Source organism: Symphodus melops (genome assembly GCF_947650265.1).
Source record: "Symphodus melops genome assembly, chromosome: 15".
NCBI lineage: Eukaryota > Metazoa > Chordata > Actinopteri > Labriformes > Labridae > Symphodus > Symphodus melops.
In genome coordinates this window covers 2632068-2655122 of record NC_136705.1, presented here as the reverse complement: position 1 = coordinate 2655122, position 23055 = coordinate 2632068, and the positions used below count along the sequence as shown (strand labels likewise).

The window sequence follows — 23055 nt, the reverse complement described above, 5'->3', positions numbered from 1 at the left end:
GTGTGTGAATGTTTGAATGAGTGTGTATGTGTGTTTATATGACAGTGTATATGTGTGTTTATATAAATGTGTATCTGTGTGTTTATGAGTGTGTGTTTGTGTTTATATGAATGTGTGTTTATATGAATGTGTGATTATATAAGTGTGTATCTGTGTGTTTATGTGTTTATGAGTGTGTGCGTGTTTATATGATTGTGTGTGTGTATGTTCATGAGTGTGTGAATGTTTGAATGTGTGTGTTTGTGTTTATATGACAGTGTATATGTGTGAATGTGTACGTTTTTACGAGTTTGTATATTTGTGTTTATTTACATGTATGTGTGTGTATAAATGTACAGGTCCCAGCTGGACTCTTTCGTCGTCCTTTAATGAGAATTTTTAGTTTGCACACAATAATTATCATGAATTAAAACAATGCTTCGTGTCACCTACAAGCTACCAAAATATTGACCAGAGAAGAAGACTTTAATGACGTCTCCTAGACGACGGAAACAGTCCCGCGCTGAAACATCAAAGATCGTGTATGAAGAGCGAGGCGTATGGGTCTGGATCATAACCCATACTGTGAGGTCGTTTCATCAGCAGCCATTTAATTACAGTAAACTTCGATAGTTATTGGTTGAGGATTGTTATGTTAGTTAGTTCGTTAGTTAGACGAACGGGAAGCAGTTTAACATCAGCGCTCACTGGTTGTTCAGCCAATGACGTGAAGAATATCCTGATCCGATATTTAGAGGAGAGTGAGACCTCCTCTTGTTTTCTCAGCTTTGGTGATATCATGGCGCCATGCTTGTTCGGTGAGCAGTGATGCCCCGGACCCAGCAGAACTTTCACACCTTCTGTATGCACACCTTTCACCTGAGACACCTGAGACATGGCGGGAGTTATCCGGAGGCTCGATGAGACTGTCGTGAACCGCATCGCTGCAGGAGAAGTGATCCAGCGTCCGGCCAATGGAGTCAAAGAACTGATCGAGAACTGGTACAGAAAAATATAAATATAATAATAAACTGCAAAGACCACAGAATCACACCTTATGTAGTTAAACCTGCTGTTAGGGTGATTTAAATAGAAGAGGCGCGATAGGAAGTCATGCATATCGTAGCTGTGAGTCACGTGACCAAAGTAGAGGTTAATAAGAGTTTTAAAGTGACGTCCACCATAAACTGTAAGGCTGCAGCTTCTATAAACCACCATCTCTTCTAAATGTGTCCATCAGCTGACGACCTCAGAGACACGGAGAGCTCAGGTCTCTGGTTTCTCTCATGCAGCAGCTTTGACAGGATGATAACAGGTCCAACCTCTGCAGAACTTCATCTCCTCATGTTGACACTGATCTGGGTGCATTCAAGTTGGGATCTCAGGAAGCCTCTAAGACAGGGGTGTCCAAAGTGTGGCCCGGGGGCCATTTGTGGCCCTTGAGTGAATTTTTTGTGGCCCTTGACTTCAAATCGAAGAATCAGAAGATTTTGGCCCCAGGCCTCATCAGATGGCATATTTCATTCTTTTTTTCTTTTTCATGTTAGCAGGGTTACAGTTACATATAAAAGCCTGACTATTCTTTCCAAAAAATTAGAACACAACAGTTTCCCACTGCAATTAGTTATTCTGTATTTACATAATTTTTTGAAGAGGTCAAAATACAAAAAGTTCCTTCCAATATTTAAAAAAAACAAACAAAAAAACCCTGTGGCCCGTGAGCGATTCTAACGTGACAATTTTGGCCCACAAGAAAAAAAGTTTGGACACCACTGGTCGAAGAGGACCGTGGTCTGTTCATTAGTGACCTCTGTTTTAAACAACATAAAGGTGATTTTTCTGTTTTTAATGTTTTCAGCTTGGATGCAAAGTCAACGAACATCCAGGTGACAGTGAAGGAAGGTGGACTGAAGCTTCTCCAGATTCAGGACAACGGGACCGGGATCAGGGTAGGATCACAGAGGAGTGCTCCACTCTGCCCCCTGCCGGTCACAGAGAGGGGGGGAGCTGGTTTTTAACAGTGTTATTTGTTTGTTTCGGGGGGGCAGAAAGAAGATCTGGAGATCGTGTGTGAGAGATTTACGACGAGCAAACTGCAGACGTTTGACGACCTGTCACAGATTTCCACGTACGGATTCCGAGGAGAGGTGAGCGCCACGATCCCAGTGCAGTTCATGGTTTTTTGTTTGTTTTTATCACACTAACTGGTTTAATTTTTCAGGCCCTCTCTAGTATCAGCCATGTTGCACATGTTACCATAACGACCAAAACAGCTGAGGCTAAGTGCGCCTACAGGTGAGCTAATGATTTACTCCTCTGAGACAAGTTGAAACAACAACAACAACAACAACAATAACACTTCTGTGTCCACGCAGAGCGAGCTACAGTGATGGTAAACTGAAAGGAGCGCCAAAACCCTGTGCAGGAAACCAGGGAACACAGATACTGGTGAGTTCAAGGACACACAGTCTCTCTCCCAATTTACCTATTTTCTAATTTACAAAGCTTTATTGCCCTGAATGTTAAATAAACGATATCGCCAAAGCATCGTTACAACGCCATAAGAACAGCAGTCAATGATGAAGTACGAGTAAAATTAATAAAAACGAAGGACGACGTTAAAGAGTTTTAGATCCTATTGGAACTTTAAACGTTATCGCCTGCACGCCACGGGCCTCGTTAGGTCCTCGTGACTTTATTTACCTCAGTTTGAAGTCTGCGTCTGCGTCTCAGGTGGAGGATTTGTTCTTCAACGTGTCGACGAGGAGGAAAGCTTTAAAAAGTGCTGCTGATGAATACTCGAGGATCGTCGACGTGGTCAGCAGGTCGGCCATCTTTGTTTGTTGGTTTGTTTTTGATGACCGTCTCTGTTGTTTTTTGATGATGTTCACTTTGATCATTTCAGGTACGCCATTCACAACTCAGGGAAGAGCTTTTCTGTCAAAAAGGTGAGACAGGCTTCGCTGGAGTTTGTGTCGTTTCGTCTCTTCAGGATGTTTTTAAGAGAAAACGTGTTTTTGTTTTTTTTTCAGCACGGAGAAACGGCAGCCGATGTGAGGACTCAGCCGAACGCCACGGTCGTCGACAACATCCGAGCAGTCTACGGAAACGCTGTGAGCAGGTAAATCAGCCCGACGACGACGACAACGATGGATGAATGAATGAGCTGATGTGTTCGCTCCTCACAGGGAGCTGATCGAGGTCGGCTTTCGGGATCAAAAACTGAACGTGGAGTTAAAAGGATTCATCTCCAACGCAAACTACTCGGTGAAGAAATGCATCCTGATCCTCTTCATCAACCGTGAGTCCCGCAGAGATCCTCGCCGGCGTCCGTGGGTCGTCTTAGCTGACTTTACTCTTCTGTGCGTCCTCAGATCGTCTGGTGGAGTCGAGTGCCTTAAAGAAATCTATGGAGACGGTTTACGCCGCTTACCTCCCAAAGAACACGCATCCCTTCCTTTACCTCAGGTGAGGTCACCTGTTCACATCCTCCGTGGCGTTTTCCCGGGGTCGCAGGCTGAGCAGAGCCAGCTGTTTCCCACACAAGGACGCCCCCTTGTGGACAGATGAATAGTAGGCAGTCAAACCTTTTGACGTCCGCCGCTTCAATCCGCCTCCCAGTTGCTGATTGTATTTCTTCTTTTATCGTTTTGCTCGCTCGTGACCTTCGGCGTGTGGAAGCATCGATCTTCTATTCGTCGTCTGTTTGTCTGATCGACCGTTTCATTCCTCAGTTTGGACATCGCTCCTCAGAACGTCGACGTCAACGTTCACCCCACCAAACACGAGGTCCACTTCCTGCACGAAGACGCCGTCATCGAGTGCATCCAGAAACACGTGGAGAGCAAACTGCTCGGCTCCAACGCCTCCCGCACCTTTTTCACACAGGTGAGACGCCGTGTGGCGTTCATGCTGTTTTGTCCCTTCAGGCTCACCGTAGAGAGTCGTCCTCAGAGTCTCTCTGCTTAACTATCATCTACCAGAAGGGCCTTACTTTATTTCAAAATAAAAGCATGAAGCAAGGGAAGTACTCAAAATAAAAGCCTAACATGTTTTATTTATAAACGTGAAATAATGGAATTTCAAACAAGCGATTATATTTTAATCATTTCACAGCTCGTGTGTGTGTGTGTGTGTGTGTGTGTGTGTGTGTGTGTGTGTGTGTGTGTGTGTGTGTGTGTGTGTGTGTGTGTGTGTGTGTGTGTGTGTGTGTGTGTGTGTGTGTGTATAGACGTTGTTACCTGGTCCCTCAGGTGTTGAGGTGAATCCTTCTTCCCGCTCCGAGTCTTCCGAGAAAGTTTACGCTCATCAGATGATCCGGACCGACTGCCGCTCCCAGAAACTCGATGCCTTCCTCCGTCCTGATCCCAAACCGGATTCTAAACGGGCTCAGACTGGCTCTGATGGTGAGATGGATGATGATGTCACATTGATGGAGGCTCTGACTGAACACGAGGAGCTGAAGGAGACAGAAGAAACCGAAGGTCCCAGGTGATACAAATATCTGTGTATTTGTGATAATCTATTAGTGTGTGCAGGTTTCTGTAACCACACGTCCTGTGTGTGTGTGTGTGTGTGTGTGTGTGTGTTTGTGTGTGTGTGTACGTACGTTGGACAGGAAGCGATCCAGGAAGGAGCGGCACGAGGAGGAAGAGGAGGAGCTTCCAGCCGCCTCCCTGAAGAGACGAGTCATCAAACTGAACAGCATCAAAGACCTTCGAGAAGAGATCAAAGAGAACACACACACAGGTACACACACACACACAGGTGCTGGACCCCGGTCCTGGTTCGTGGCTGGGTCCCTGGTGTACCTGGTCTTGAACTGACCTTCAGTATCGGGGACGTCAGATGAGTTGTTTGCGTTTGCAGGTCTTCAGGACGTCCTGCAGAATCACTCGTTCGTGGGCTGCGTTGATCCTCAGTGGACTCTGATTCAACATCAGACCAAACTGTACCTGCTGAACACCACCAGACTCAGGTGAGCTCTCCACAACACCTGCCTGTGATGACTGGTTCTGGTTCTGTGTCTCACCCGTGTGGTGGTTCTGTCTCAGTCAGGAACTGTTCTATCAGATTCTCATCTACGACTTTGGGAACTTCGGCGTGCTCCGACTGTCGGTAAGAAAAGAATCAGACTCACGCCGGTGCCGTTCAAAGAACCATACGTAAAAATGGATTTCTGTTCTGCCGCAGAGCCCCGCCCCCCTTTACGAGCTGGCCTTGTTGGCGTTGGACTCGGAGGAGAGCGGCTGGACCGAGGACGACGGTCCCAAAGAAGGCCTCGCTCAGTACATCGTCGACTTCCTGAGGAAAAAGACCGAGATGCTCGAGGACTATTTCTCCATGGAGATCGACCAGGTGAGCAGTCTCTCATCTGGACTCAGGTTCCGGCTTGTCGTCGCCAGGCGGCGTGCTGCATTTAGAGACGTAACACAAGTCCGTGGTGTTTGTTTGTTCCCGTGCAGGAAGGGAATCTGACCGGTCTGCCGTTGCTGCTCGATAACTTCTCCCCGCTGATGGAGGGTCTGCCCATGTTCATCCTGAGACTCGCCACAGAGGTGATCCTCCTGCAGCGCCCGTGTGAACCGTCCGAACACGCCAACGGACCCTGACCCGTGTGTGCGTTTGTGTGTGTGCAGGTGAACTGGGACGATGAGAAGGAGTGTTTCAGAGACTTCAGCAAAGAGTGCAGCTCGTTTTACTCCATCAGGAAACGGTTCCTCCTTCACGACGAGTCGGTGAGAAGACGATCAAACGTCACGTCTTCAAGATTATCTAACGGGGCTAACGTGTGCGCGCGTGTGCGCGCGTGTGTGTGTTTCAGGAGTCGGAGGGGAACTCGTGGCGTTGGAAAGTCGAACACGTCATCTTCAAAGCTCTTCGGAGTCTCTTCAGTCCTCCGAAGAGTTTCAGCGAGGACGGCAGCGTGCTGCAGATCGCAAACTTACCGGATCTCTACAAAGTGTTCGAGAGATGCTGAACGTTCTGTCGTCAGCTCGTGGTCGTTTTTTTCACTTTGAAATAAAAACAAGAATTGATGCGTTCAAAGACTTCTCTGTAAAAAAAGGAACGATCATCACGTTGTCTTTGTGATTATCCTGCTCGTTCACAGGAAGTCAATAAAACGTGCTGGAAGTCAAAAAAGCGAGTCGTCTGTAAATCACACTTTATTTAGGAGAAATCTTTTTAAATATTTGAAACCTTTCAGAGAATCATCAGCCTGTGTTTCGGATCCTCTGTACCTGTGAAAGATCTCGTGGTGTGAAAAGGCACTTCACTGTGAGGACGCAGGAAAAGAGCGGAGCAGCCGTCACGCTTTAAAAGCTTTTACTCATTCATGCAACTTATCAAAATAAAACAACAAAGCCCCGCCCCCGAGCAGAGAATCAAACATGACAGATTACGTAGTGAAATGTCCTCGCCACTTTCTCCCAAAGAAAAAGATCTTTACACGTCCTGAACACACGCGCGTGTTCTTCTTCTGTGCTACTTTTAGAGGTTAGCTACTAATGTCCGAGTGTTTCCGCTCAGAGGAAGTGTGCTGCAGACGCAGTTTGGCAGTCAGAGGTGATTTTTTTAAAGGCTTCATGGTGACCAAGACGCCGCTCACTGCTGAGACAGAAGAGCGTTCCTGTTCGCCTTCATCTTCTCCAAACGCTTCACCAGGTGGTTATTGGTCATCTCCATTTCCTCCACCTTGTCCAGAGCCGTACGCAGCTGCACACACACACACACACGTCATTAAACACTTGGAGTTTTTCACATTTGTTTGTGTATGAATGTAAACACTTACCTCTCTCTGTAGTTTCCGTTTCTCGACCTTCAGTTCGTCCTCGACTCGCTCCGAATTGTCTGCAGCGGCTTTGTAACGACTCACCTGACCTTCAAGTCTGTTAATCTGAAAAAATAAATAAATAAAATAAAAACCACTGAACGCGTCGGCCCCTGAAATCATACTCAGGAGACCCCTCCACATTTTTTGCAGTGGAAGGAAAAAGAAAAAAAAAGTAAACGTGTAAATTAGTTACTCACGTTTTGTTCCATCGTACCCATTTCCTGTTCTGCTTTAGAGAGTTTGAATTTGTACTCGCTGATCTGTCTGTTAGCGTCTCCTGCAGGCGAGAGGAGAGTGAGATTCAAACTGTGTCACCTTCACAGAGTGCGTGTGCGCTGACGGACGAGCGTAAAACTCACTTTGCATCTCGATGTAGTGCAGGTCTGTACCGTTCTCCACTCTCTCCCCGTCAGTGAACGCACCGTCTGTCTTCGACTGTTTCTGTCTCTCATCCTCCAGCTGATTCTTCAACTTCCTGATCTGAGACAGCAGCTCGTCTTTCTCCTCCGCCAGTTTACGAAGCCGCACGTCTGAGACAACGCGACATTTTATATTATATATATGTAGGTTGTTTATATGGGAAATAAATATTAAAGACAGGAGCAGTCGATCCTTGACAAAGAGCCGGTCAGACGGGTTCGTCTTTGTCACCTGGACTCACCTAAAGGACCCTCGCCTGCAGACTCGAGCACCTGGGCGGCCTCCTGAGAGACCACCGTTATACCTGAGGACGGACACTCCAGATCCACGTCTCCATTCGGAGTCCCATCTGGGATAATGACGAGTCCGTGTTTCTACAGGGGCGAGAGAGAGGGGAGAGTTAGTGTGATGCTGGCTGCTCATCACACCTGTTCGACAGGTGGACGACGTTTGAATAGATAATGAAGTGATGAATGATTCGTTCTCTCTCGTCTTTACAGATATAAAACTCAGCGCTCTGAGGTCATGACTCCTCAGCGTGGCGCTCATGAAGTGAACGAGGACGTTGTGTGACTTCGTTATAGAAACAGTTACCCTGCGTTTACCATCACCAGTTGCCACGGAAACGTCTCCCCGACACTCGACTGGTTACCACTAATAATACCTATAACACTGTTGCCATGGTAACAGTATGCAAGGTCTTACAACGTGATAGAAAATTTTAAAAAATGTAATCTGAATGAAGCTCCTCTCAGCGTGACGAAGACTCACCTCCGTCTTCAGCTTCACTTTGATGTCAGAGAGCTCGTCTCGGAGCTCGTCTCTCTCACTCCTAATGCAATCAAAGTACTCTTTCTGTCTCTCTAAAGCCTGGGGGGGGGGACCAGAGGAGAGAAGGAGGAGACAAGGAACGAAGGGACCAGAGGAGAGGAGAGAAGGACCGAAGGGACCAGGGAAGAGGAGAGAAGGAGGGGACCAGGGGAGAGGAGGAGGGGACAGGAGAGGAGAGACGGAGGAGACGAAGGGACCAGGGAAGAGGCGAGGAGAGAACAGAAGGAGGAGACCAGGGGAGATGAAGCGGGAAGGGAGAGGAGAAGGTGACGAGGAAGCAGGGTAGAAGGAGGCAATGTGGGGAACAGGATGAGAACATGTGACCAAGGGAAGAGGAGAGAGGAAAGGACAGGGAGAGGAGACGAGACAGGGAGGAGAGGAAAGAAGGACACAGGACAGATAAAAGAGGAGCACAAGTAAAAAAAAAAAAAGGCATGCAACAGTTCCACACACACACACACACACACACACACACACACACACACACACACACACACACAGGTGAACATGCTGACAGCACAGCAGGTGTGATGAGGAAAGGTTAATGAGTGAGGACTGACTGTCCTCTAATTGAACGCTGATTCATCTGTTTAGCCTCAACTTGTTCGTCACTCGTCGACGACTTCCTTCCCAGGTGAGCATGCATGTTGTCACATCTTTACATACATGATATTTGATATAATTATCTTATTTTACAGGCTTAGCACTAAGTGTTAGCTCTGCTTACACAGCATGCAGACACACACACTGCACGGGGACGGGTCCAGGTGTGGACAGGTCCAGGTGTGTTAAAGCCTATAGGTGTCCATCATGCAGAAACAGCATGAGTTACCCCGATCTTTTTGTCCTTCCAGTTTATGGTCTCCTGCAGGTCGAACGTCTCCCTGCTGAGGGCGTCTACCTGAGCCTGCAGCCTCTGGTTCTCCTGGTGCCACAGGTGACATGATGAAGAGGAGGAGGAGTCAAGTGACACCATGAAGAGGAGGAGGCAGGTGACACCATGAAGACGAGGAGACAGGTGACACCATGAAGAGGAAGACACAGGAGGAAGAAAAGCACACAGACAGAAGAAGAGAAAATGAAGCAAAAACCAACAGGTGAAGCAGGTGAAGGACTCGACGAGGTCAGAGACAGAACGAGGGAGGGGGAGGGGCCCTACAGCTGTCACTCAATCCTCTGCAGGTTCTTGTGGAGCAGAGCGCCCCCTGCAGCCTGCGCACAGCACTGACCCCTGTACAGATGTGAACAGACGTGTGATGAGGTCATGTGATCACCTCTATGAGCTCGTCTCTCTGTCTGATCCCCTCCTTCAGTTCTTCCTGTTTGTGCTGCAGAACTGAACAGGTGTGCTTCTGCCGCTCCAGCTCCTGAAACACATTTTAAATGAGTATATTTATATAAAGAGTGTCTGTATCTCTGATGGTGTTAACTCTGTACATGTTTGACATGCACATAAGGAGTTGTCCTGTATGAACAGGTGCGTTCCTCACCTTGGTTTTTTCCTCCAGCTCTCTCTTCATCTCCGCCGTCGTCTCCTCCATCTCCTCGATGACATCCTTTAACGTGTCCACCTGGTAGATTAGGTTTCCTTTGTCGTTGTCCAGCTGAGCGTTGGACACCATCGCTTTCTTATATTTCTCTTCCACCTCCACCAGGGACTCCTGAGGGGGCGGAGTCACAGCTCAGCTCACCAGTTGCTTATTCACACTTTAACGCTTTAGGCCAAACCCATGCCCTTCTTAAAGGCAAAATCCAGATTAGTGAGGTCAAAACAGTGACAAACATCTGACATGTTGGCATGGTGACAGGGATAGTGATCAGAGTGTGACAGTCTATTTAAACCGAACCGGGTTAGTGACGAACTAACCGACCGGGTTAGTGACGAACTAACCGACCAGGTTAGTCACAAACTAACCCACCAGGTTAGTGGAAAAACTAACCAACTGGGTTAGAGACAAACTAAACAACCGGTTTAGTCACAAACTAACTGACCGGTTTAGTGACCAACTAACCAACCGGGTTAGTGACCAACTAACCGACCGGTTTGGTGACCAACTAACCGACCGGGTTAGTGACCAACTAACCGACCGGGTTGGTGAGAGACTAACCGGTCGGTTAGTGAAAAAACTAACCGGTCGGTTAGTTGGTCACTAAACCGGTCGGTTAGTTGGTCACTAACCCAGTCAGTTAGTGACAAACTAACTGGTCAGTTAGTAACAAACTAACCAGTTTAGTGGGGAAAAACCACTCAGGTTAGTAAACTGAAACTACAATCAATCCCAGTATCCTTTAAATAGTCACTTTGTTATCCGCCAGCAGGGGGAGCCACTCAATGTGCTCATGATAACTTTGAACCCAGGTTGCATTGTGGGAGTATTTTTTGAGCTGCATCACATCAGGAAGCGTGAGGGATCATGAACCAGGAGCAGGCAGCGACAGAGACAGGTACAGTCGGGAGAGGTGAGAGTGTGGGGGATGAGGACGAACGCAGGGTTAGTGACGCTAAACAGTACAGGAAGAAGCAGAGCATGCTGGGAGCCCCTCTACCTTCAGCTCTTTGAGCCCCTGCATGTAGCGCCCCTCTACATCCTGAATCTGGTCCTTTAGCTCATAGATGTCCTGCAGAGCACAGTGGGGGGGAGGGGGGGGGGGGGGGTTATCAAGGAGAGTTACAGAGCACCCGAGCTGCCATCATAGACACATGACACCCCCCTCCCCCCCCAAAAAAAAAAAAACATAAAAGGTTTAAGCAGTAGGAAACAGACATTCAAATGTAAAGGGAAGCATCGTAACCTTGAGCTGTTCAGACAGAAAATGTGGTTCAGATTTTTATTTTTGCCATTTGGTTGCATCTGATATTTTTAAAAAAAAAAACGTTTCTGGCTGGGTAAGAACAGGACTCCTGGACCTTTGTGCATTCGAGGGAAACTACTACTGGGAGTTGGTAAGAACCGGACATCAGGACCTGTTTGGATCAGGAGAGCGACTAGATGGAAAGGTGCAAACAGGACTTCAGGACCGTTGTGGAGATCAGTGTGTTCTTCAGAGTACCGATACTGATCGTAATACGATTAGATTAAATAAACGTGGATGAATGCGCGTTCTCACCCTCAGCTCACTCAGGCTGGTGTCGGGGTCGTAGATGCTGCCCGTGTCCGTGCTGCCGCGACGTGACGACGTGCCGCCAAGAGACGCCAGAGTGGCTGCTGAGAGGCCAGGCGTCGCACAGCGAGACGACGGCTGGAGGAGAGAGAGAGAGAGAGAAAAACTAAACCTCCAGCAGGAAGTGATGTCACATGTAGCATGTTTGCTCTGTGGTTAAATCATCACTGTTTTGAATGTGTTATTAAAAGATGAAGAACGTGACGGTGTACATGTCAGTGCGCTCACCCGGCTGAAGTCTGAATACTGTTTATCACATTTGTCGTCCAGCTGAAAGAAACAAAACACACTCAAAGTTAGATGTTAGAAAGTATCAGACCGTGCTGTCATGCTGCGAGCCGCTTCCTGTGAGTCACACGTTCAGGTCATTTCAGTTTGGGGTCAATGCTGCATGTTCACAGATCAAAAACCTGCATCAGTCCATGCTGCTGCACACCAGGCTGACACGCTCGTTAATAAAGAACCAATCAACACACAGACTGTGGGATCCGTTTATTTCAAACCATGCACCTCGTATTAATGTTTAATTATCACAGTTATTAAACCTTCATCCCAGTTAATAAACCTTCATCACAGTGAATAAACCATCACAGTTAATAAACCTTCATCCCTGACTCACTGCGTCGAGGTCAGGGACCATCAGGTCATCGAGGTCCGACACGACGCTGCCCCGTCTGTTAGAGCGACTGAAATAATCAGCAGCTGACTCACTGATGTCAGAGAAGTCAGACGACTGGAGGAGGAGGAGGAGGAGGGGGGAGGAGGAGGGGAGGAAGGGGTGAGAGTGTTATAATTAACGAGGAATGGATGTGATGATGTCACAGTTTGACGGGTAATGACGTGATTATCTGACGTTTGCAGCTCACCACGCTGTCTCTGCGACCTCTGCTGCCTCGCTCCAGAGACACACTGCTCACTGTGTCGTCGTCAGAGGAGGACTGAAGGACACACACACGGGGACACACACACACGGACACACACACACAGTTTGCATGAGATTATGGGACATTGTCTTGTGATGAAGTCACACTAAAAACTCCTCTAACTTCCGGGCTGCTTGGCGTGAGCTGCAGAGGATTTTTCCATTTTACTCAGGATTCTTCCAGCCAGCCTCTTGCTAAACTTCCATGTGAAGCTGCAGTGAGCTGATGTGAAACATCAGTAGATTTGATAGATTTAGAGTCAAACTACAAAAATTAGTGAAGTGAAAGCAAAAACTGTAATTAAAGCATCGTATAGTGGACTGGTGCTGAGGGAGGAGGGTGATGCTGAGGGAGGGAGGGAGGGAGGAGGGTGATGCTGAGGGAGGGAGGGAGGGAGGAGGGTGATGCTGAGGGAGGGAGGAGGGTGATGCTGAGCGAGGGAGGGAGGAGGGTGATGCTGAGGGAGGGAGGGAGGGAGGGAGGAGGGTGATGCTGTGTGAGGGAGGGAGGAGGGTGATGCTGAGGGAGGGAGGTAGGGAGGAGGGTGATGCTGAGGGAGGGAGGTAGGGAGGAGGGTGATGCTGAGGGAGGGAGGAGGGTGATGCTGTGTGAGGGAGGGAGGAGGGTGATGCTGAGGGAGGGAGGGAGGAGGGTGATGCTGAGCGAGGGAGGTAGGAGGGTGATGCTGAGGGAGGGAGGGAGGAGGGTGATGCTGAGCGAGGGAGGTAGGGAGGAGGGTGATGCTGAGGGAGGGAGGGAGGAGGGTGATGCTGAGGGAGGGAGGAGGGTGATGCTGAGGGAGGGAGGGAGGAGGGTGATGCTGAGGGAGGGAGGAGGGTGATGCTGAGCGAGGAGGGTGATGCTGAGGGAGGGAGGAGGGTGATGCTGAGGGAGGGAGGAGGGTGATGCTGAGGGAGGGAGGGAGGAGGGTGATGCTGAGGGAGGGAGGAGGGTGATGCTGAGGGAGGGAGGAGGGTGATGCTGAGGGAGGGAGGGAGGAGGATGATAGTTGTAAAAAAATGAAGGAAGCCTTTCGGTTGTGTGTGACATGCTGCAGGGTGGAGCTCACCACGGGGCTGCTGCGGGTGGAGCTAGCTGCAGAGGAGTACCAGCTGTATTCAGAGGGCTGGGGGGGGGGGGGGGGGGGGGGGGGTGTTATATACAAATGTCAGGAGACACACTGGGCTGCTGAAAACTGTCCAACTCAAACACACACACACACACACTTACAGCTTTGGAACTGTAGCCCGAGCCGCACACAGCGGCATCATCATACACAGAAGCCTGAAGACACATGGAGATAACTCAGAAAAACACGTCAGTTTAAAGGTCCTTAAACGCACCATGACCATTTAAAGGTACATACAGCACACATATACTGTATATGTATGTCCTTAATTGTGTCTGATAATCTGACTGAAGCGCTGATTGTGAAGTAGCTTCATATTAACTCCGACAGTGAGCGTCTATCAGACACACGAACACACACACACACACACACACACGCTGACCGTGCTGTAGCTGCGAGTCAGGCCTGTTACAGCCGAGGAGGTGGAGGAAGTCTGTCAGAGAGAAAAGAGGAAATATCAAGAAAACGAGGAGAGAGTGGAAAAAGTGGAGACAGGGTTATGTGTGTGTGTGTGTGTGTGTGTGTGTGTGTGTGTGTGTGTGTGTGTGTGTGTGTGTGTGTGTGTTAAGGATTCTGAGAGCAAACTGTGAGTATTTGACAGCAGGAGAAGATTTTACAGCTTAAAAATGATTTAGATAATCAGGAGTGTAACTGTTGTGACGCGCTCGCTCCTTAAAGCCTCGTCGCACGCACACAGAGCAGAAAAAAGGAGGAAGTGGAGGAGGACAGACCCGAGGCTGGTAGGAGGAGGTGGAGGGAGGAGGAGGTTTGGTCTTTGTCAGGCTGCTGTAGTTCCTCTGATCGTGGTACAGACCGGTCTGAAGGACGTGACATCATCATCACCATATGAACAACAGATCCTCCAGTCAGTCTGAACAAACACCTGAACGTCTCTCATTGCTCTGATATTAATCAACTGACCAGCAGGTCTTTCTTTGACGATGATGATGAAGACTTTTTGTGTCTGTGAAGATCGCCATAAACTGAGCTCTGACCACAGAGAGAAAGAGAGGGTGGGTATGCAGAGGTGATCACACAGGTACATACAGGTGAACACACAGGTGATCTAAAAGGTACGTACGGTGGAGCGCGAGGTCTTGAGGGCGGAGCTAGAGGAGAGTCCATCAGACTGAAGAGAGAACAGGAGGTCAGCAGAATCAGAACATCAAACACCTGTCAGGTGTGAGTGCCACTAACACAGCAACCGTCGATACAAACTTCAGTTTTTAAAGAAACACCTGAAGTCTCACCTGATATCAGGCCACAATCCCACTTTCTGAATTTGTCCTTTTTGTAATTCTCTTTTAAATATAAATTTTCGTCATAAACAGAAGTTTAAAATAAAAAAGGTCAGGTATTCTACTGGGTCAGTCACACCTGAAACACCCGAGTCCACATTAACGCGCACACACACACACAAACACACCAAGGTGTCTTTTCTACGGGAGGTGGAGCGACTCTTCGTGGAGCCGAGGTCTCGTATCCCTGACGAGGTCGACTTCAAAACACAAAACAAAAGAAACAATCATAAAACCAAGAAGAAGCAGAGAAGCGTCTCTGACAGACTGTTTGGATGTTTTCACACCTGGAGCTCGTTTGCTTTGTTCTGACTGAGGTGATTCATTGCTGGGTTTTTTTTTGTGTTTGCACTGAAACGCCTCAAGCGGGACTGAAACATCACATCGTCTATTTTATGCGAAGGTAAACAAACGCCATGTGAGCTGGTCCTACTTTCCAGTTTTGAGACCCGAGCGAGGAGCAGAGCAGATTTCAGAAGGGGGGGGGTCGTGTCGAGGGTACTGCTGGATTATGGAGGGTCCATGGCTGTGAGTCATCAGGTCAGGGTACCACCGAAAAGAGAGTCAGGCGTGGGGAGCGGGTCGATGCCTCCAGGTGTGAAAACATCCTCAACATCTCACCGGTACTAATCTCATTCTCATCATAAAAACATGATTTAAAAAACCCCGACACAGCAGAAGTTTAAATCACAATGAACGCACCCTGTAACTGCAGACTGACGCGACATCGTCATCCAGACCCTGTTGTCATGGAAACATGTAGTCAGAATACAACGTGCAGGAGACACAATGTGGGAAGAGTGTCGGCGTGTTTTTGTGTATGTGGGCAGAGTACAGACCCGGCGGTGGCGACTGCTGGGACGAGCAGGAGCAGTAGATCGAGCTTTCTCTGTGTCGGCCTGCGATGAGGAGGAGGAGGAGGAGGAGGAGGAGCAGGAGGAAGATGAGGAGGAGGAGGAGGAGGATTAAGGGGAGGGAGAGGAGCAGGAGGAGAGTAACAGAGTGTAGAGGATCCTTCACACGCAGGAGAAGGATGATTGAGTCATCCTCCATACAAGTCAAACCATGCTTGACTTCTGACACGTTGCCAACTAATCATGTCATCATGCCATTAACCAATCACAACCCTCAAACCATCGTCACGCCTTTAATCCATAACACGACTACAGCTTGTTTTTCACACACTACTGTTATTGGTAAACTGAGCGGCACACATTAAAAGCATCAGATCGTCCTTCAAGCTATTGGACCATCAGCCCCTTAAAGCAGTGGCTCTGAATTGTGGGGGGGGGGGGGGGGGGGGGGGGGGGGGGGGGGCATGCAGGAAAAAGAACCACTGTGCCACCAGCGCACATTTTTATGCAGGACTGGACACACTTGCACAGTGACAGTAAATCCCGTGGCTCCCTGACTTTGGACTTTTATTCCTGATTGTGTCTGTGCAGTTCCGTTGTTAAAGCAAGTACTCGACTAATCGTTCTGTAGTTCTTCTTTTCCTGTGATCGAACACAGTGGAGATGCACGTTGGAATCGGCTTCTGAGCACAAACAATGAAATGACTTAATGAAAGTCTCCCGTTGCGGCGGCCGGAGTGGGAGCTAGAACTCAGAATGCATGACCGGAGCAGCAGCATAACAACGGACCCGTTTCGGCACAGAGCCTTCATAAGCGCTTTGTTTGTCATCTTTTGCACCCAAAGTTTTATTTCTGTCGTCCTTTTTTTCACGTCATATTTTAAAAAATGTGGACCACAAAACAATCGAAGACGCACTTCTTTGTAACCGATTGCTATTTCATGAACGAGTACTCGTTTGCACCCCTACTGCGCATGCTGACAGAAAGCGTCTGAAATCACCATGGCAACCGCATTTTGTAAACATGTCGAACAGTGTACATCGGACTGAACACAGTCGGAAATCATTGTGATTAACTTCCATGCTGTGACACACAGTTAGTGACAAGCGGTGCGACTCGTTACCATCCACTGGTGGATCTGACCCCACTTCCTGCTGCTGGAAGAGTGGAGAGAGAGCTGCAGGAGGGCGAGCAACACAAAATACTTCAGGAACACATCTGGACTGAAGGTTAAAACCACCACATTTTACCCTGTGAAACATCTGGACTTTTGTTTGTGAAGCACTTTGTGGCCTCTGCCTGTGAAATGTGCTATATAAATAAAATGTACTTACTTACTGAGGGTTTAAACCATCACACTTTACCCTGTGAAACATCTGGACTGAGGGTTTAAACCATCACACTTTACCCTGTGAAACATCTGGACTGAGGGTTTAAACCATCACACTTTACCCTGTGAAACATCTGGACTGAGGGTTTAAACCATCACACTTTAAACTGTGAAACATCTGGACTGAGGGTTTAAACCATCACACTTTGCCCTGTGAAACATCTGGACTGAGGGTTTAAACCAGGGGTGTCCAAAGTGCGGCCTTGGGCCATTTGTGGCCCTTGAGTGGATTGTTTGTGGCCCTTGACTTCAAATCAAAGAATCAGAAGATTTTGGCCCCAGGCCTCATCAGATGGCATATTTCGTTCTTTTTCTTTTTCATGTTAGCGAGGGAGACCTATAAAAGCCTGACTATTCTTTCCAAAAAATTAGAACACAACAGTTTCCCCACTGCAATTAGTTATTGTGTATTTACATAATTTTTTGAAGAGGTCAAAATACAAAAAGTTCCTTCCAATATTTAAAGAAAACAAACAAAAAAACCCCTGTGGCCCGTGAGCGATTCTAACGCGACAATTTTGGCCCACAAGAAAAAAAGTTTGGACACCACTGGTTTAAACCATCACACTTTAAATTGTGAAACATCTGGACTGAGGGTTTAAACCATCACACTTTAAATTGTGAAACATCTGGACTGAGGGTTTAAACCATCACACTTTACCCTGTGAAACATCTGGACGTTTGTGTTTTGATCTGTGGACATGCAGCAGCATTGTGTGTGTGCGTGTTTTTATTGTGAACACACACACTCGGGTCGGACACCTGCAGCCTGATCTCTCAGCAGGGGACATTTTTAATCTGCAGATGTTCTTTACCTCTTTCTGCTGTCGCTCCAGTTCCCTCATTCGAATATCTCTCGCCTCTGCACGAGCCGCCCTCTTCGCCGCCAGCCTCGCCTCAGCCTGACAAACACACATAAAAACATGAAAAGGGAATTATAATAATGATTGTGTATTACTGTGCAGCTGATCGTAGAGCTGCAGGCGGAGGGACACGGGTGTGGTGAGGTAAAGTAGTGCACAGACAAAGTGCTCTGGTGTTTTCACTACAGTGTTTCTTGATCTTAGCTGAACGGCGTGGAATCAACTTCCTGTGCAGCAGGAAGAGATCACGTTACTTTTTGTTGGACTGTAAATATCCAAAATGTCTCCAAACTCCGAAAGTTGGGCGTCCTTTCTTGTCGACAATAGTGTCTCTGTGCTTTGAGCTGGCAGGCTCCGCGTTTTCTTCTGAGTCAGAGGAGAGAGAGAGGACCCACAAGTCAGGTTTGTACCCGGGCCGTACATGTGGCGGTTACACTAACCACTTGGCAACCTGCGGCAAAAGGTTCTTTATTTCGTGTGCTTTATTCCCAAACGTCTTTACTTTAAAGCGAAAAAGAAGAATCCAGAACGTTTTGAGATCCTGCAAGTGAAATAACCGGTGATGTATTTTTTCCATGTTGCACAGCGTGTGGCCATGTGTGAGTGTGAAGTTTAAAAAGTGTGTGTGAGGTTTGGTTCAGCTGAGTTACTGCAGAGAGAGAGAGAGAGAGAGAGAGAGAGAGAGAGAGAAAGTGATCGAGTGAGGCAGAATGAGAGAGAGCTGAGTGACGTCTGCAGCTGTTAAATGTCTGACAGCGAGATAGAGGGTGTGCTGTCTGTGCTCTATCTATAGCTCTGTGTGTGTGTGTGTGTGTGTGTGTGTGTGTGTGTGTGTGTGTGTGTCAGCTAACACCTTGCTCTGTTCACTGTTATCTTCATGTTATTCACACGCACACACATTAATGATCAGAGATCTAAAACAGGATCATAAAGCAGTATGAACTTTGGGTGTGTGTGGGCGGGTGTGTGTGTGTGTGTGTGTGTGTGTGTGTAGGGGGAACGTGATGAGTCATGTTTCTATGGTCGGCCTGTGTGACTCTACAGACATCCAGGAGCTGCTTCAAACAAACATACGAACAAACATACGAAGCTTTCACCTCGTGAAGACTCTCATTTCTCTTTCCTCGCACAAAAAAAGCCTCTAATTTATCAAACAGGAAACACTTTCCTGCCACAATAAAAGCTTCAATCTGTGAAACAGGAAACACTCGACTAGTTTTTCGATCGAGTGTTCTGTGGAACAGCCGCTTGCTGACGAACACACAGAATAATCCAGACGTGTTGGTACAGGTTAACAGGACTGTCTTTGCTCCAAATAGCTGGCGGACTCTGCCTGCACACACACACACACACACACACACACACACACACACACACACACACACACACACCCTGTAGAAACTTTACCTGCACACTTGAACATCACAGAATCAGGTGTGAGTCAGGTTTAGTGTGTTTGTACATATAACAAAACATCGAAAATGAAAAATGTAAATAGAGGAGAACACGAGAGGTGCAGGTGATGTTTTGATGGAGTTCAGTTAGACTGTTTCAGGCTGAATGAAAACACTCTGCAACAACCCTTCTTGTCTGAGTAACATGGTCCGCTCTGCTCCTGAGGCCCCACCAACCCTGACACAGTGGGGGGGGGGTCATGCTAAAACAAAGAGGCCGCTTATCAACCTCATCAGTAAACTCTTCAGAGTTTAGAAGAAGCATGTTCATATCACGATCGTGAACAAAAATGCCGTCAGCCAGTCGCCATTTTTTACAAGCTGTTAGGGAAGTTCGATGTCAGAAAAAAAGAAAGAAAATGAAGACGTGAAACCAGAGGTAGGAGACTGAAGAGTAACCGCTGCAGAGACAAACGCAGGAAGAAATAAAGACAAATCATTTGATCTTTTTTAGAGCACAACAGCCCTGAAAAAACGAATTCCAGTTTGCCTTCAGCTTCTAATCAGATCATAATTAAAAACATCATCTTTAACTCTGAGGTGACATTACACCATAAACGCTGTGTGTGTTAGTGTGTGTTTTGTGTGGTATAACCTGACCTCTCGGGCAATGCTGCTCAGAGCTTCATCCTCAGCGGAGAATCGATCTTTCACAGGAGCTCGTTTCCTGCCTGAGCCCTGAGTCCCCATCTCTACTGCTGCTGCTCCTCCAGCGACGACTAATCCTCGAAATATCCACAAGACACAGCTGACTGTAGAGACCTGAAACATGACGAAAACACACGTTACACACACACTATAACACATTACACACGCATTATAATATGTTACACATGCATAATAATTAATAACATGTTACACACAGACGAAGAATCATGAAACACGGGACATGATGGAAAACTGTCCATTGTGCCAATGGGTGGTAATACACAGGTTTGTCTTGATGTTGAAAGTGGCTTGAGAGCTGAATCTTATATGTGGGAAAAATCTTGGGAATTCAAGCCAAAGTCAAGTCAAATCAAGTTTATATAGCACATTTACAACAGCTGCACACAAACCAATACTTATCTGGACTATAAATAGTCAAGGCCTCAAATTATCGAAAGGATAAGAAACAACCATTCTTGTAGATACAAGTCATAAAAAGGGAAAAGAAACAACTATTCTTATAAATAGACAGAATAGGTCATGGACTTGGACCCATAAGAAAGAGTCAGGGACTCACAAGAACGGGTCAGGGACCCATCATAGAAAAGAGTCAGGGACTCCTATGAATCATGAACCACAGGACACATCAGTCACAGAGTGTGTCGGCCTTTTAACACTAGACACCCTCATCAAAGGTGGCCAATTACAGGGTGATCAAACCTGTGTCCCATGTCCAATCATGAGAATTGCCCAGTTGATTAAGTGCAGCTCATGGGACGCCCTCTTCCCTGAGTCAAGCTTAGAGTTGACCGCATACCTTGAACATGTTACACACACACTACATGTTACAGACACTAAAAAGTTACACACATACTAACATGTTACACACACACTGACATGTTACATGTCTGCTGGTTGTCTTACAGGCACAGTCTTTCACTCAGCTAGCTGGGAGCTAAAGTTAGCCTCTGAACCGCCCTGCTAGCTTAGCTAGTTAACGGCTCTGACGTTGACGTTAGCTAACGTTAGCCTGAGCTAGCTGGAAGAACTAAGAAACATTTCGATTCTTTCAAAGTTCACGTCGCGTCTCCGAACCTTACTATGCTGTCCTCGTCTTCTCTCCACAGATGGGTGAGTGAAGCACGAATAAAATCATGCGTAGCTGACCCCTTTAGCTGGGCAGCTTGCTGTGATAGCTGCTAACCGGGCTAACCTGAGCTAACCCGGGCTAGCCTGACTCTCACATAGGGCAAACTGGCATCGAGCCTCCCCTCAGATATTCCTCTAATAAATATAAACTTTTACCCTTGAAATAATCCGGGTTACTGCCGGAACGTTGCCCTCTCTCTCCCGGAGGATCAGCGGAGAGCCATCCGGCCTGTTGTCGGGGGCTGGAGGTGTTTTAGTCCGCGGTGACAGCTGTCATCGGTCCGCCTCTCTCCGGCTCCTCTGCCCTCCTGCTCCCGAATTCTGCCCAGCCTAAGGACCCGGATGTTAGGGAAAAGAATCAAGGGTGGGAAGCTGCCTTCAGTGCCAATCGGACATTTCAGCACCAGCTGAGATTTTTCCACTCAGAGTTAGTGCACAGTTTTTTTTCATTAAACTCTCCAGCATTCAGACTGTGACTGCATGGAAAATATGAATGAGTAATGACGCCACCGGCTGCTATTCTTGTTACTATATAAATATAATGATGTCATACAATAACACAGTGCTGACACACTTCTGCTTTATAAATAAATATAACTTATTTTAATCTCACTGTGGACAAGGTCTGTTTGAGAGTAGAGTGTTATTACTCTGTTTTAAATGAGTGTCTGGTATTACAATTTAACAGTATAATACTCTGTAAATGTTTATATTAAGCAGATATATTTAAAATTAGGACCCTCATCTTCCACAGACTCATTGGGTTTTATTCAACACACTGACACATGTGTCTTTGTCTTTGACTGTGTTTACTATTAAGTCTAAGGATGTTTAATTATTAAGTGAATCATCTGTAATCACGTGTATCAGACTGTTCCACATCTCTGGTGTTTAAAGAGTAAAAACAGAAAAAAACAGCAGGAAGGCTGTCCTTCTGCTGTTCCTGTTCAGTCCAGCAGAGGGCAGTAGTGTATAAGGTGTGTGTGTGTGTGTGTGTGTGTGTGTGTGTGTGTGTGTGTGTGTGTGTGTGTGTGTGTGTGTGTGTGTGTGTGTGTGTGTGTGTGTGTGTGTGTGTGTGTGTGTGTGTGTGTGTGTGTGTGTGCGTGCGTGCGTGCGTGCGTTCGTGCGTGTGCGTTTGTGTGTGTCTTTGTCAGCTGAATAGTTTAAAGATACATTTTAAGCCTTCCTGATAAAGAACATAACACAGTGTGGATTTGACTGAGAGTGATTTTCTAATTATTATTAGAGTAAGTTTGGGAAATTTAGAGCAACCAATCTAAAAACAATCATATTTATATTTACTGTTTGATATAAAAATTATAATAGGAGAACAGCAGAATTATTTATTTGACTGAAGTTTAACTATTCAAACAAACACAGACAGAGAGACACAAAGACATACACACAGTGAAACACATATACACACACAGAGGCACACACACACACACACACACACACACACACACACACAGTGAAACACATACACAGAGAGACACAAAGACACACACAGTGAATCAAACACAGAGACAGAGAGACACAAAGACACACACAGTGAAACACACAGAGACAGAGAGACACAAAGACACACACAGTGAAACACACAGAGACAGAGAGACACAAAGACACACACACAGTGATACACATACACAGAGAGACACAAAGACACACACAGTGAAACACACAGAGACAGAGAGACACAAAGACACAGTGAAAGACATACAGTATACACACAGAGGCTTACACACACAGTGAAACACACACACACACACACACACACACACACACAGACAGAGAGACACAAAGACACACACACAGTGAAACATATATACACAGAGAGACACAAAGACACACAGTGAATCAAACACAGAGACAGAGAGACAAAGACACACACATAGTGAAACACAGACACACAAACACACACAGACAGTGAAACACAGACACATAAACACACACAGTGAAACACACACAGACACACACAGACACAGTGTAACACTCACATACACACAGAGGCACACACAGACACAAAGACACACACACAGAGTGAAACACACACAGACACACACAGACACAGTGAAACACACACAGACACAGTGAAACACTCACATACACACAGAGGCAC

General features: G+C 47.1%; 2 protein-coding genes across 5 annotated transcripts; one reads left to right on the top strand and one right to left on the bottom strand.

Annotated features, from left to right (window-relative positions):
• The first annotated feature begins 765 nt into the window (after positions 1 to 765).
• Positions 766 to 6123, top strand: mlh1 (mutL homolog 1, colon cancer, nonpolyposis type 2 (E. coli)). The gene is made up of 19 exons (XM_079362419.1): positions 766 to 981; positions 1838 to 1928; positions 2028 to 2126; positions 2201 to 2274; positions 2355 to 2427; positions 2713 to 2804; positions 2885 to 2927; positions 3012 to 3100; positions 3168 to 3280; positions 3354 to 3447; positions 3714 to 3867; positions 4211 to 4470; positions 4598 to 4728; positions 4849 to 4957; positions 5034 to 5097; positions 5173 to 5337; positions 5445 to 5537; positions 5619 to 5717; positions 5804 to 6123. Exons 1-19 carry the CDS (start codon positions 875 to 877, stop codon positions 5957 to 5959), a joined length of 2106 nt encoding a protein of 701 aa, XP_079218545.1. The 5' UTR covers positions 766 to 874; the 3' UTR covers positions 5960 to 6123.
• Positions 6124 to 6289: 166 nt separating this feature from the next.
• lrrfip2 (leucine rich repeat (in FLII) interacting protein 2) lies at positions 6290 to 21288 on the bottom strand. 4 transcript variants are annotated; one of them, XM_079362415.1, is made up of 27 exons: positions 21093 to 21264; positions 19740 to 19901; positions 17638 to 17724; positions 16556 to 16609; positions 15417 to 15476; positions 15280 to 15318; positions 14706 to 14777; positions 14361 to 14408; positions 14201 to 14269; positions 14011 to 14097; positions 13662 to 13712; positions 13381 to 13434; positions 13220 to 13276; positions 12094 to 12165; positions 11847 to 11960; positions 11456 to 11497; positions 11174 to 11305; positions 10613 to 10684; positions 9556 to 9726; positions 9340 to 9432; positions 8898 to 8990; positions 8006 to 8104; positions 7476 to 7608; positions 7174 to 7344; positions 7012 to 7091; positions 6773 to 6877; positions 6290 to 6696 (listed from the first exon to the last, which is right to left on the bottom strand). In XM_079362415.1, the coding sequence occupies exons 2-27, from the start codon at positions 19827 to 19829 to the stop codon at positions 6586 to 6588; spliced, it is 2256 nt and encodes a 751-aa protein (XP_079218541.1). In that variant the 5' UTR covers positions 19830 to 19901; positions 21093 to 21264; the 3' UTR covers positions 6290 to 6585. The 4 variants fall into 4 exon arrangements, with proteins under 4 accessions (XP_079218541.1, XP_079218542.1, XP_079218543.1 ...); XM_079362416.1 differs by lacking the exons at positions 11847 to 11960; positions 12094 to 12165; positions 13220 to 13276; ... (7 more) ...; positions 15417 to 15476; positions 16556 to 16609 and having other exon boundaries at positions 21093 to 21288; XM_079362417.1 differs by lacking the exons at positions 8006 to 8104; positions 8898 to 8990; positions 11847 to 11960; ... (9 more) ...; positions 15417 to 15476; positions 16556 to 16609 and having other exon boundaries at positions 21093 to 21287.
• Between the last annotated feature and the right edge of the window lie 1767 nt (positions 21289 to 23055).

Coding starts and splice junctions, on each gene's coding strand:
- lrrfip2 (XM_079362415.1), bottom strand. CDS start 19,829: ATGGGGACTCAGGGCTCAGGCAGGAAACGAGCTCCTGTGAAAGATCGA. Junction 11,306..11,455: donor AGTATTCAGACTTCAGCCGG/GTGAGCGCACTG, acceptor TCTCTCCTCCAG/CCGTCGTCTCGCTGTGCGAC. Junction 6,878..7,011: donor TGGGTACGATGGAACAAAAC/GTGAGTAACTAA, acceptor TTATTTTTTCAG/ATTAACAGACTTGAAGGTCA.
- mlh1 (XM_079362419.1), top strand. CDS start 875: ATGGCGGGAGTTATCCGGAGGCTCGATGAGACTGTCGTGAACCGCATC. Junction 5,338..5,444: donor TCTCCATGGAGATCGACCAG/GTGAGCAGTCTC, acceptor GTTCCCGTGCAG/GAAGGGAATCTGACCGGTCT. Junction 5,538..5,618: donor TCCTGAGACTCGCCACAGAG/GTGATCCTCCTG, acceptor GTGTGTGTGCAG/GTGAACTGGGACGATGAGAA.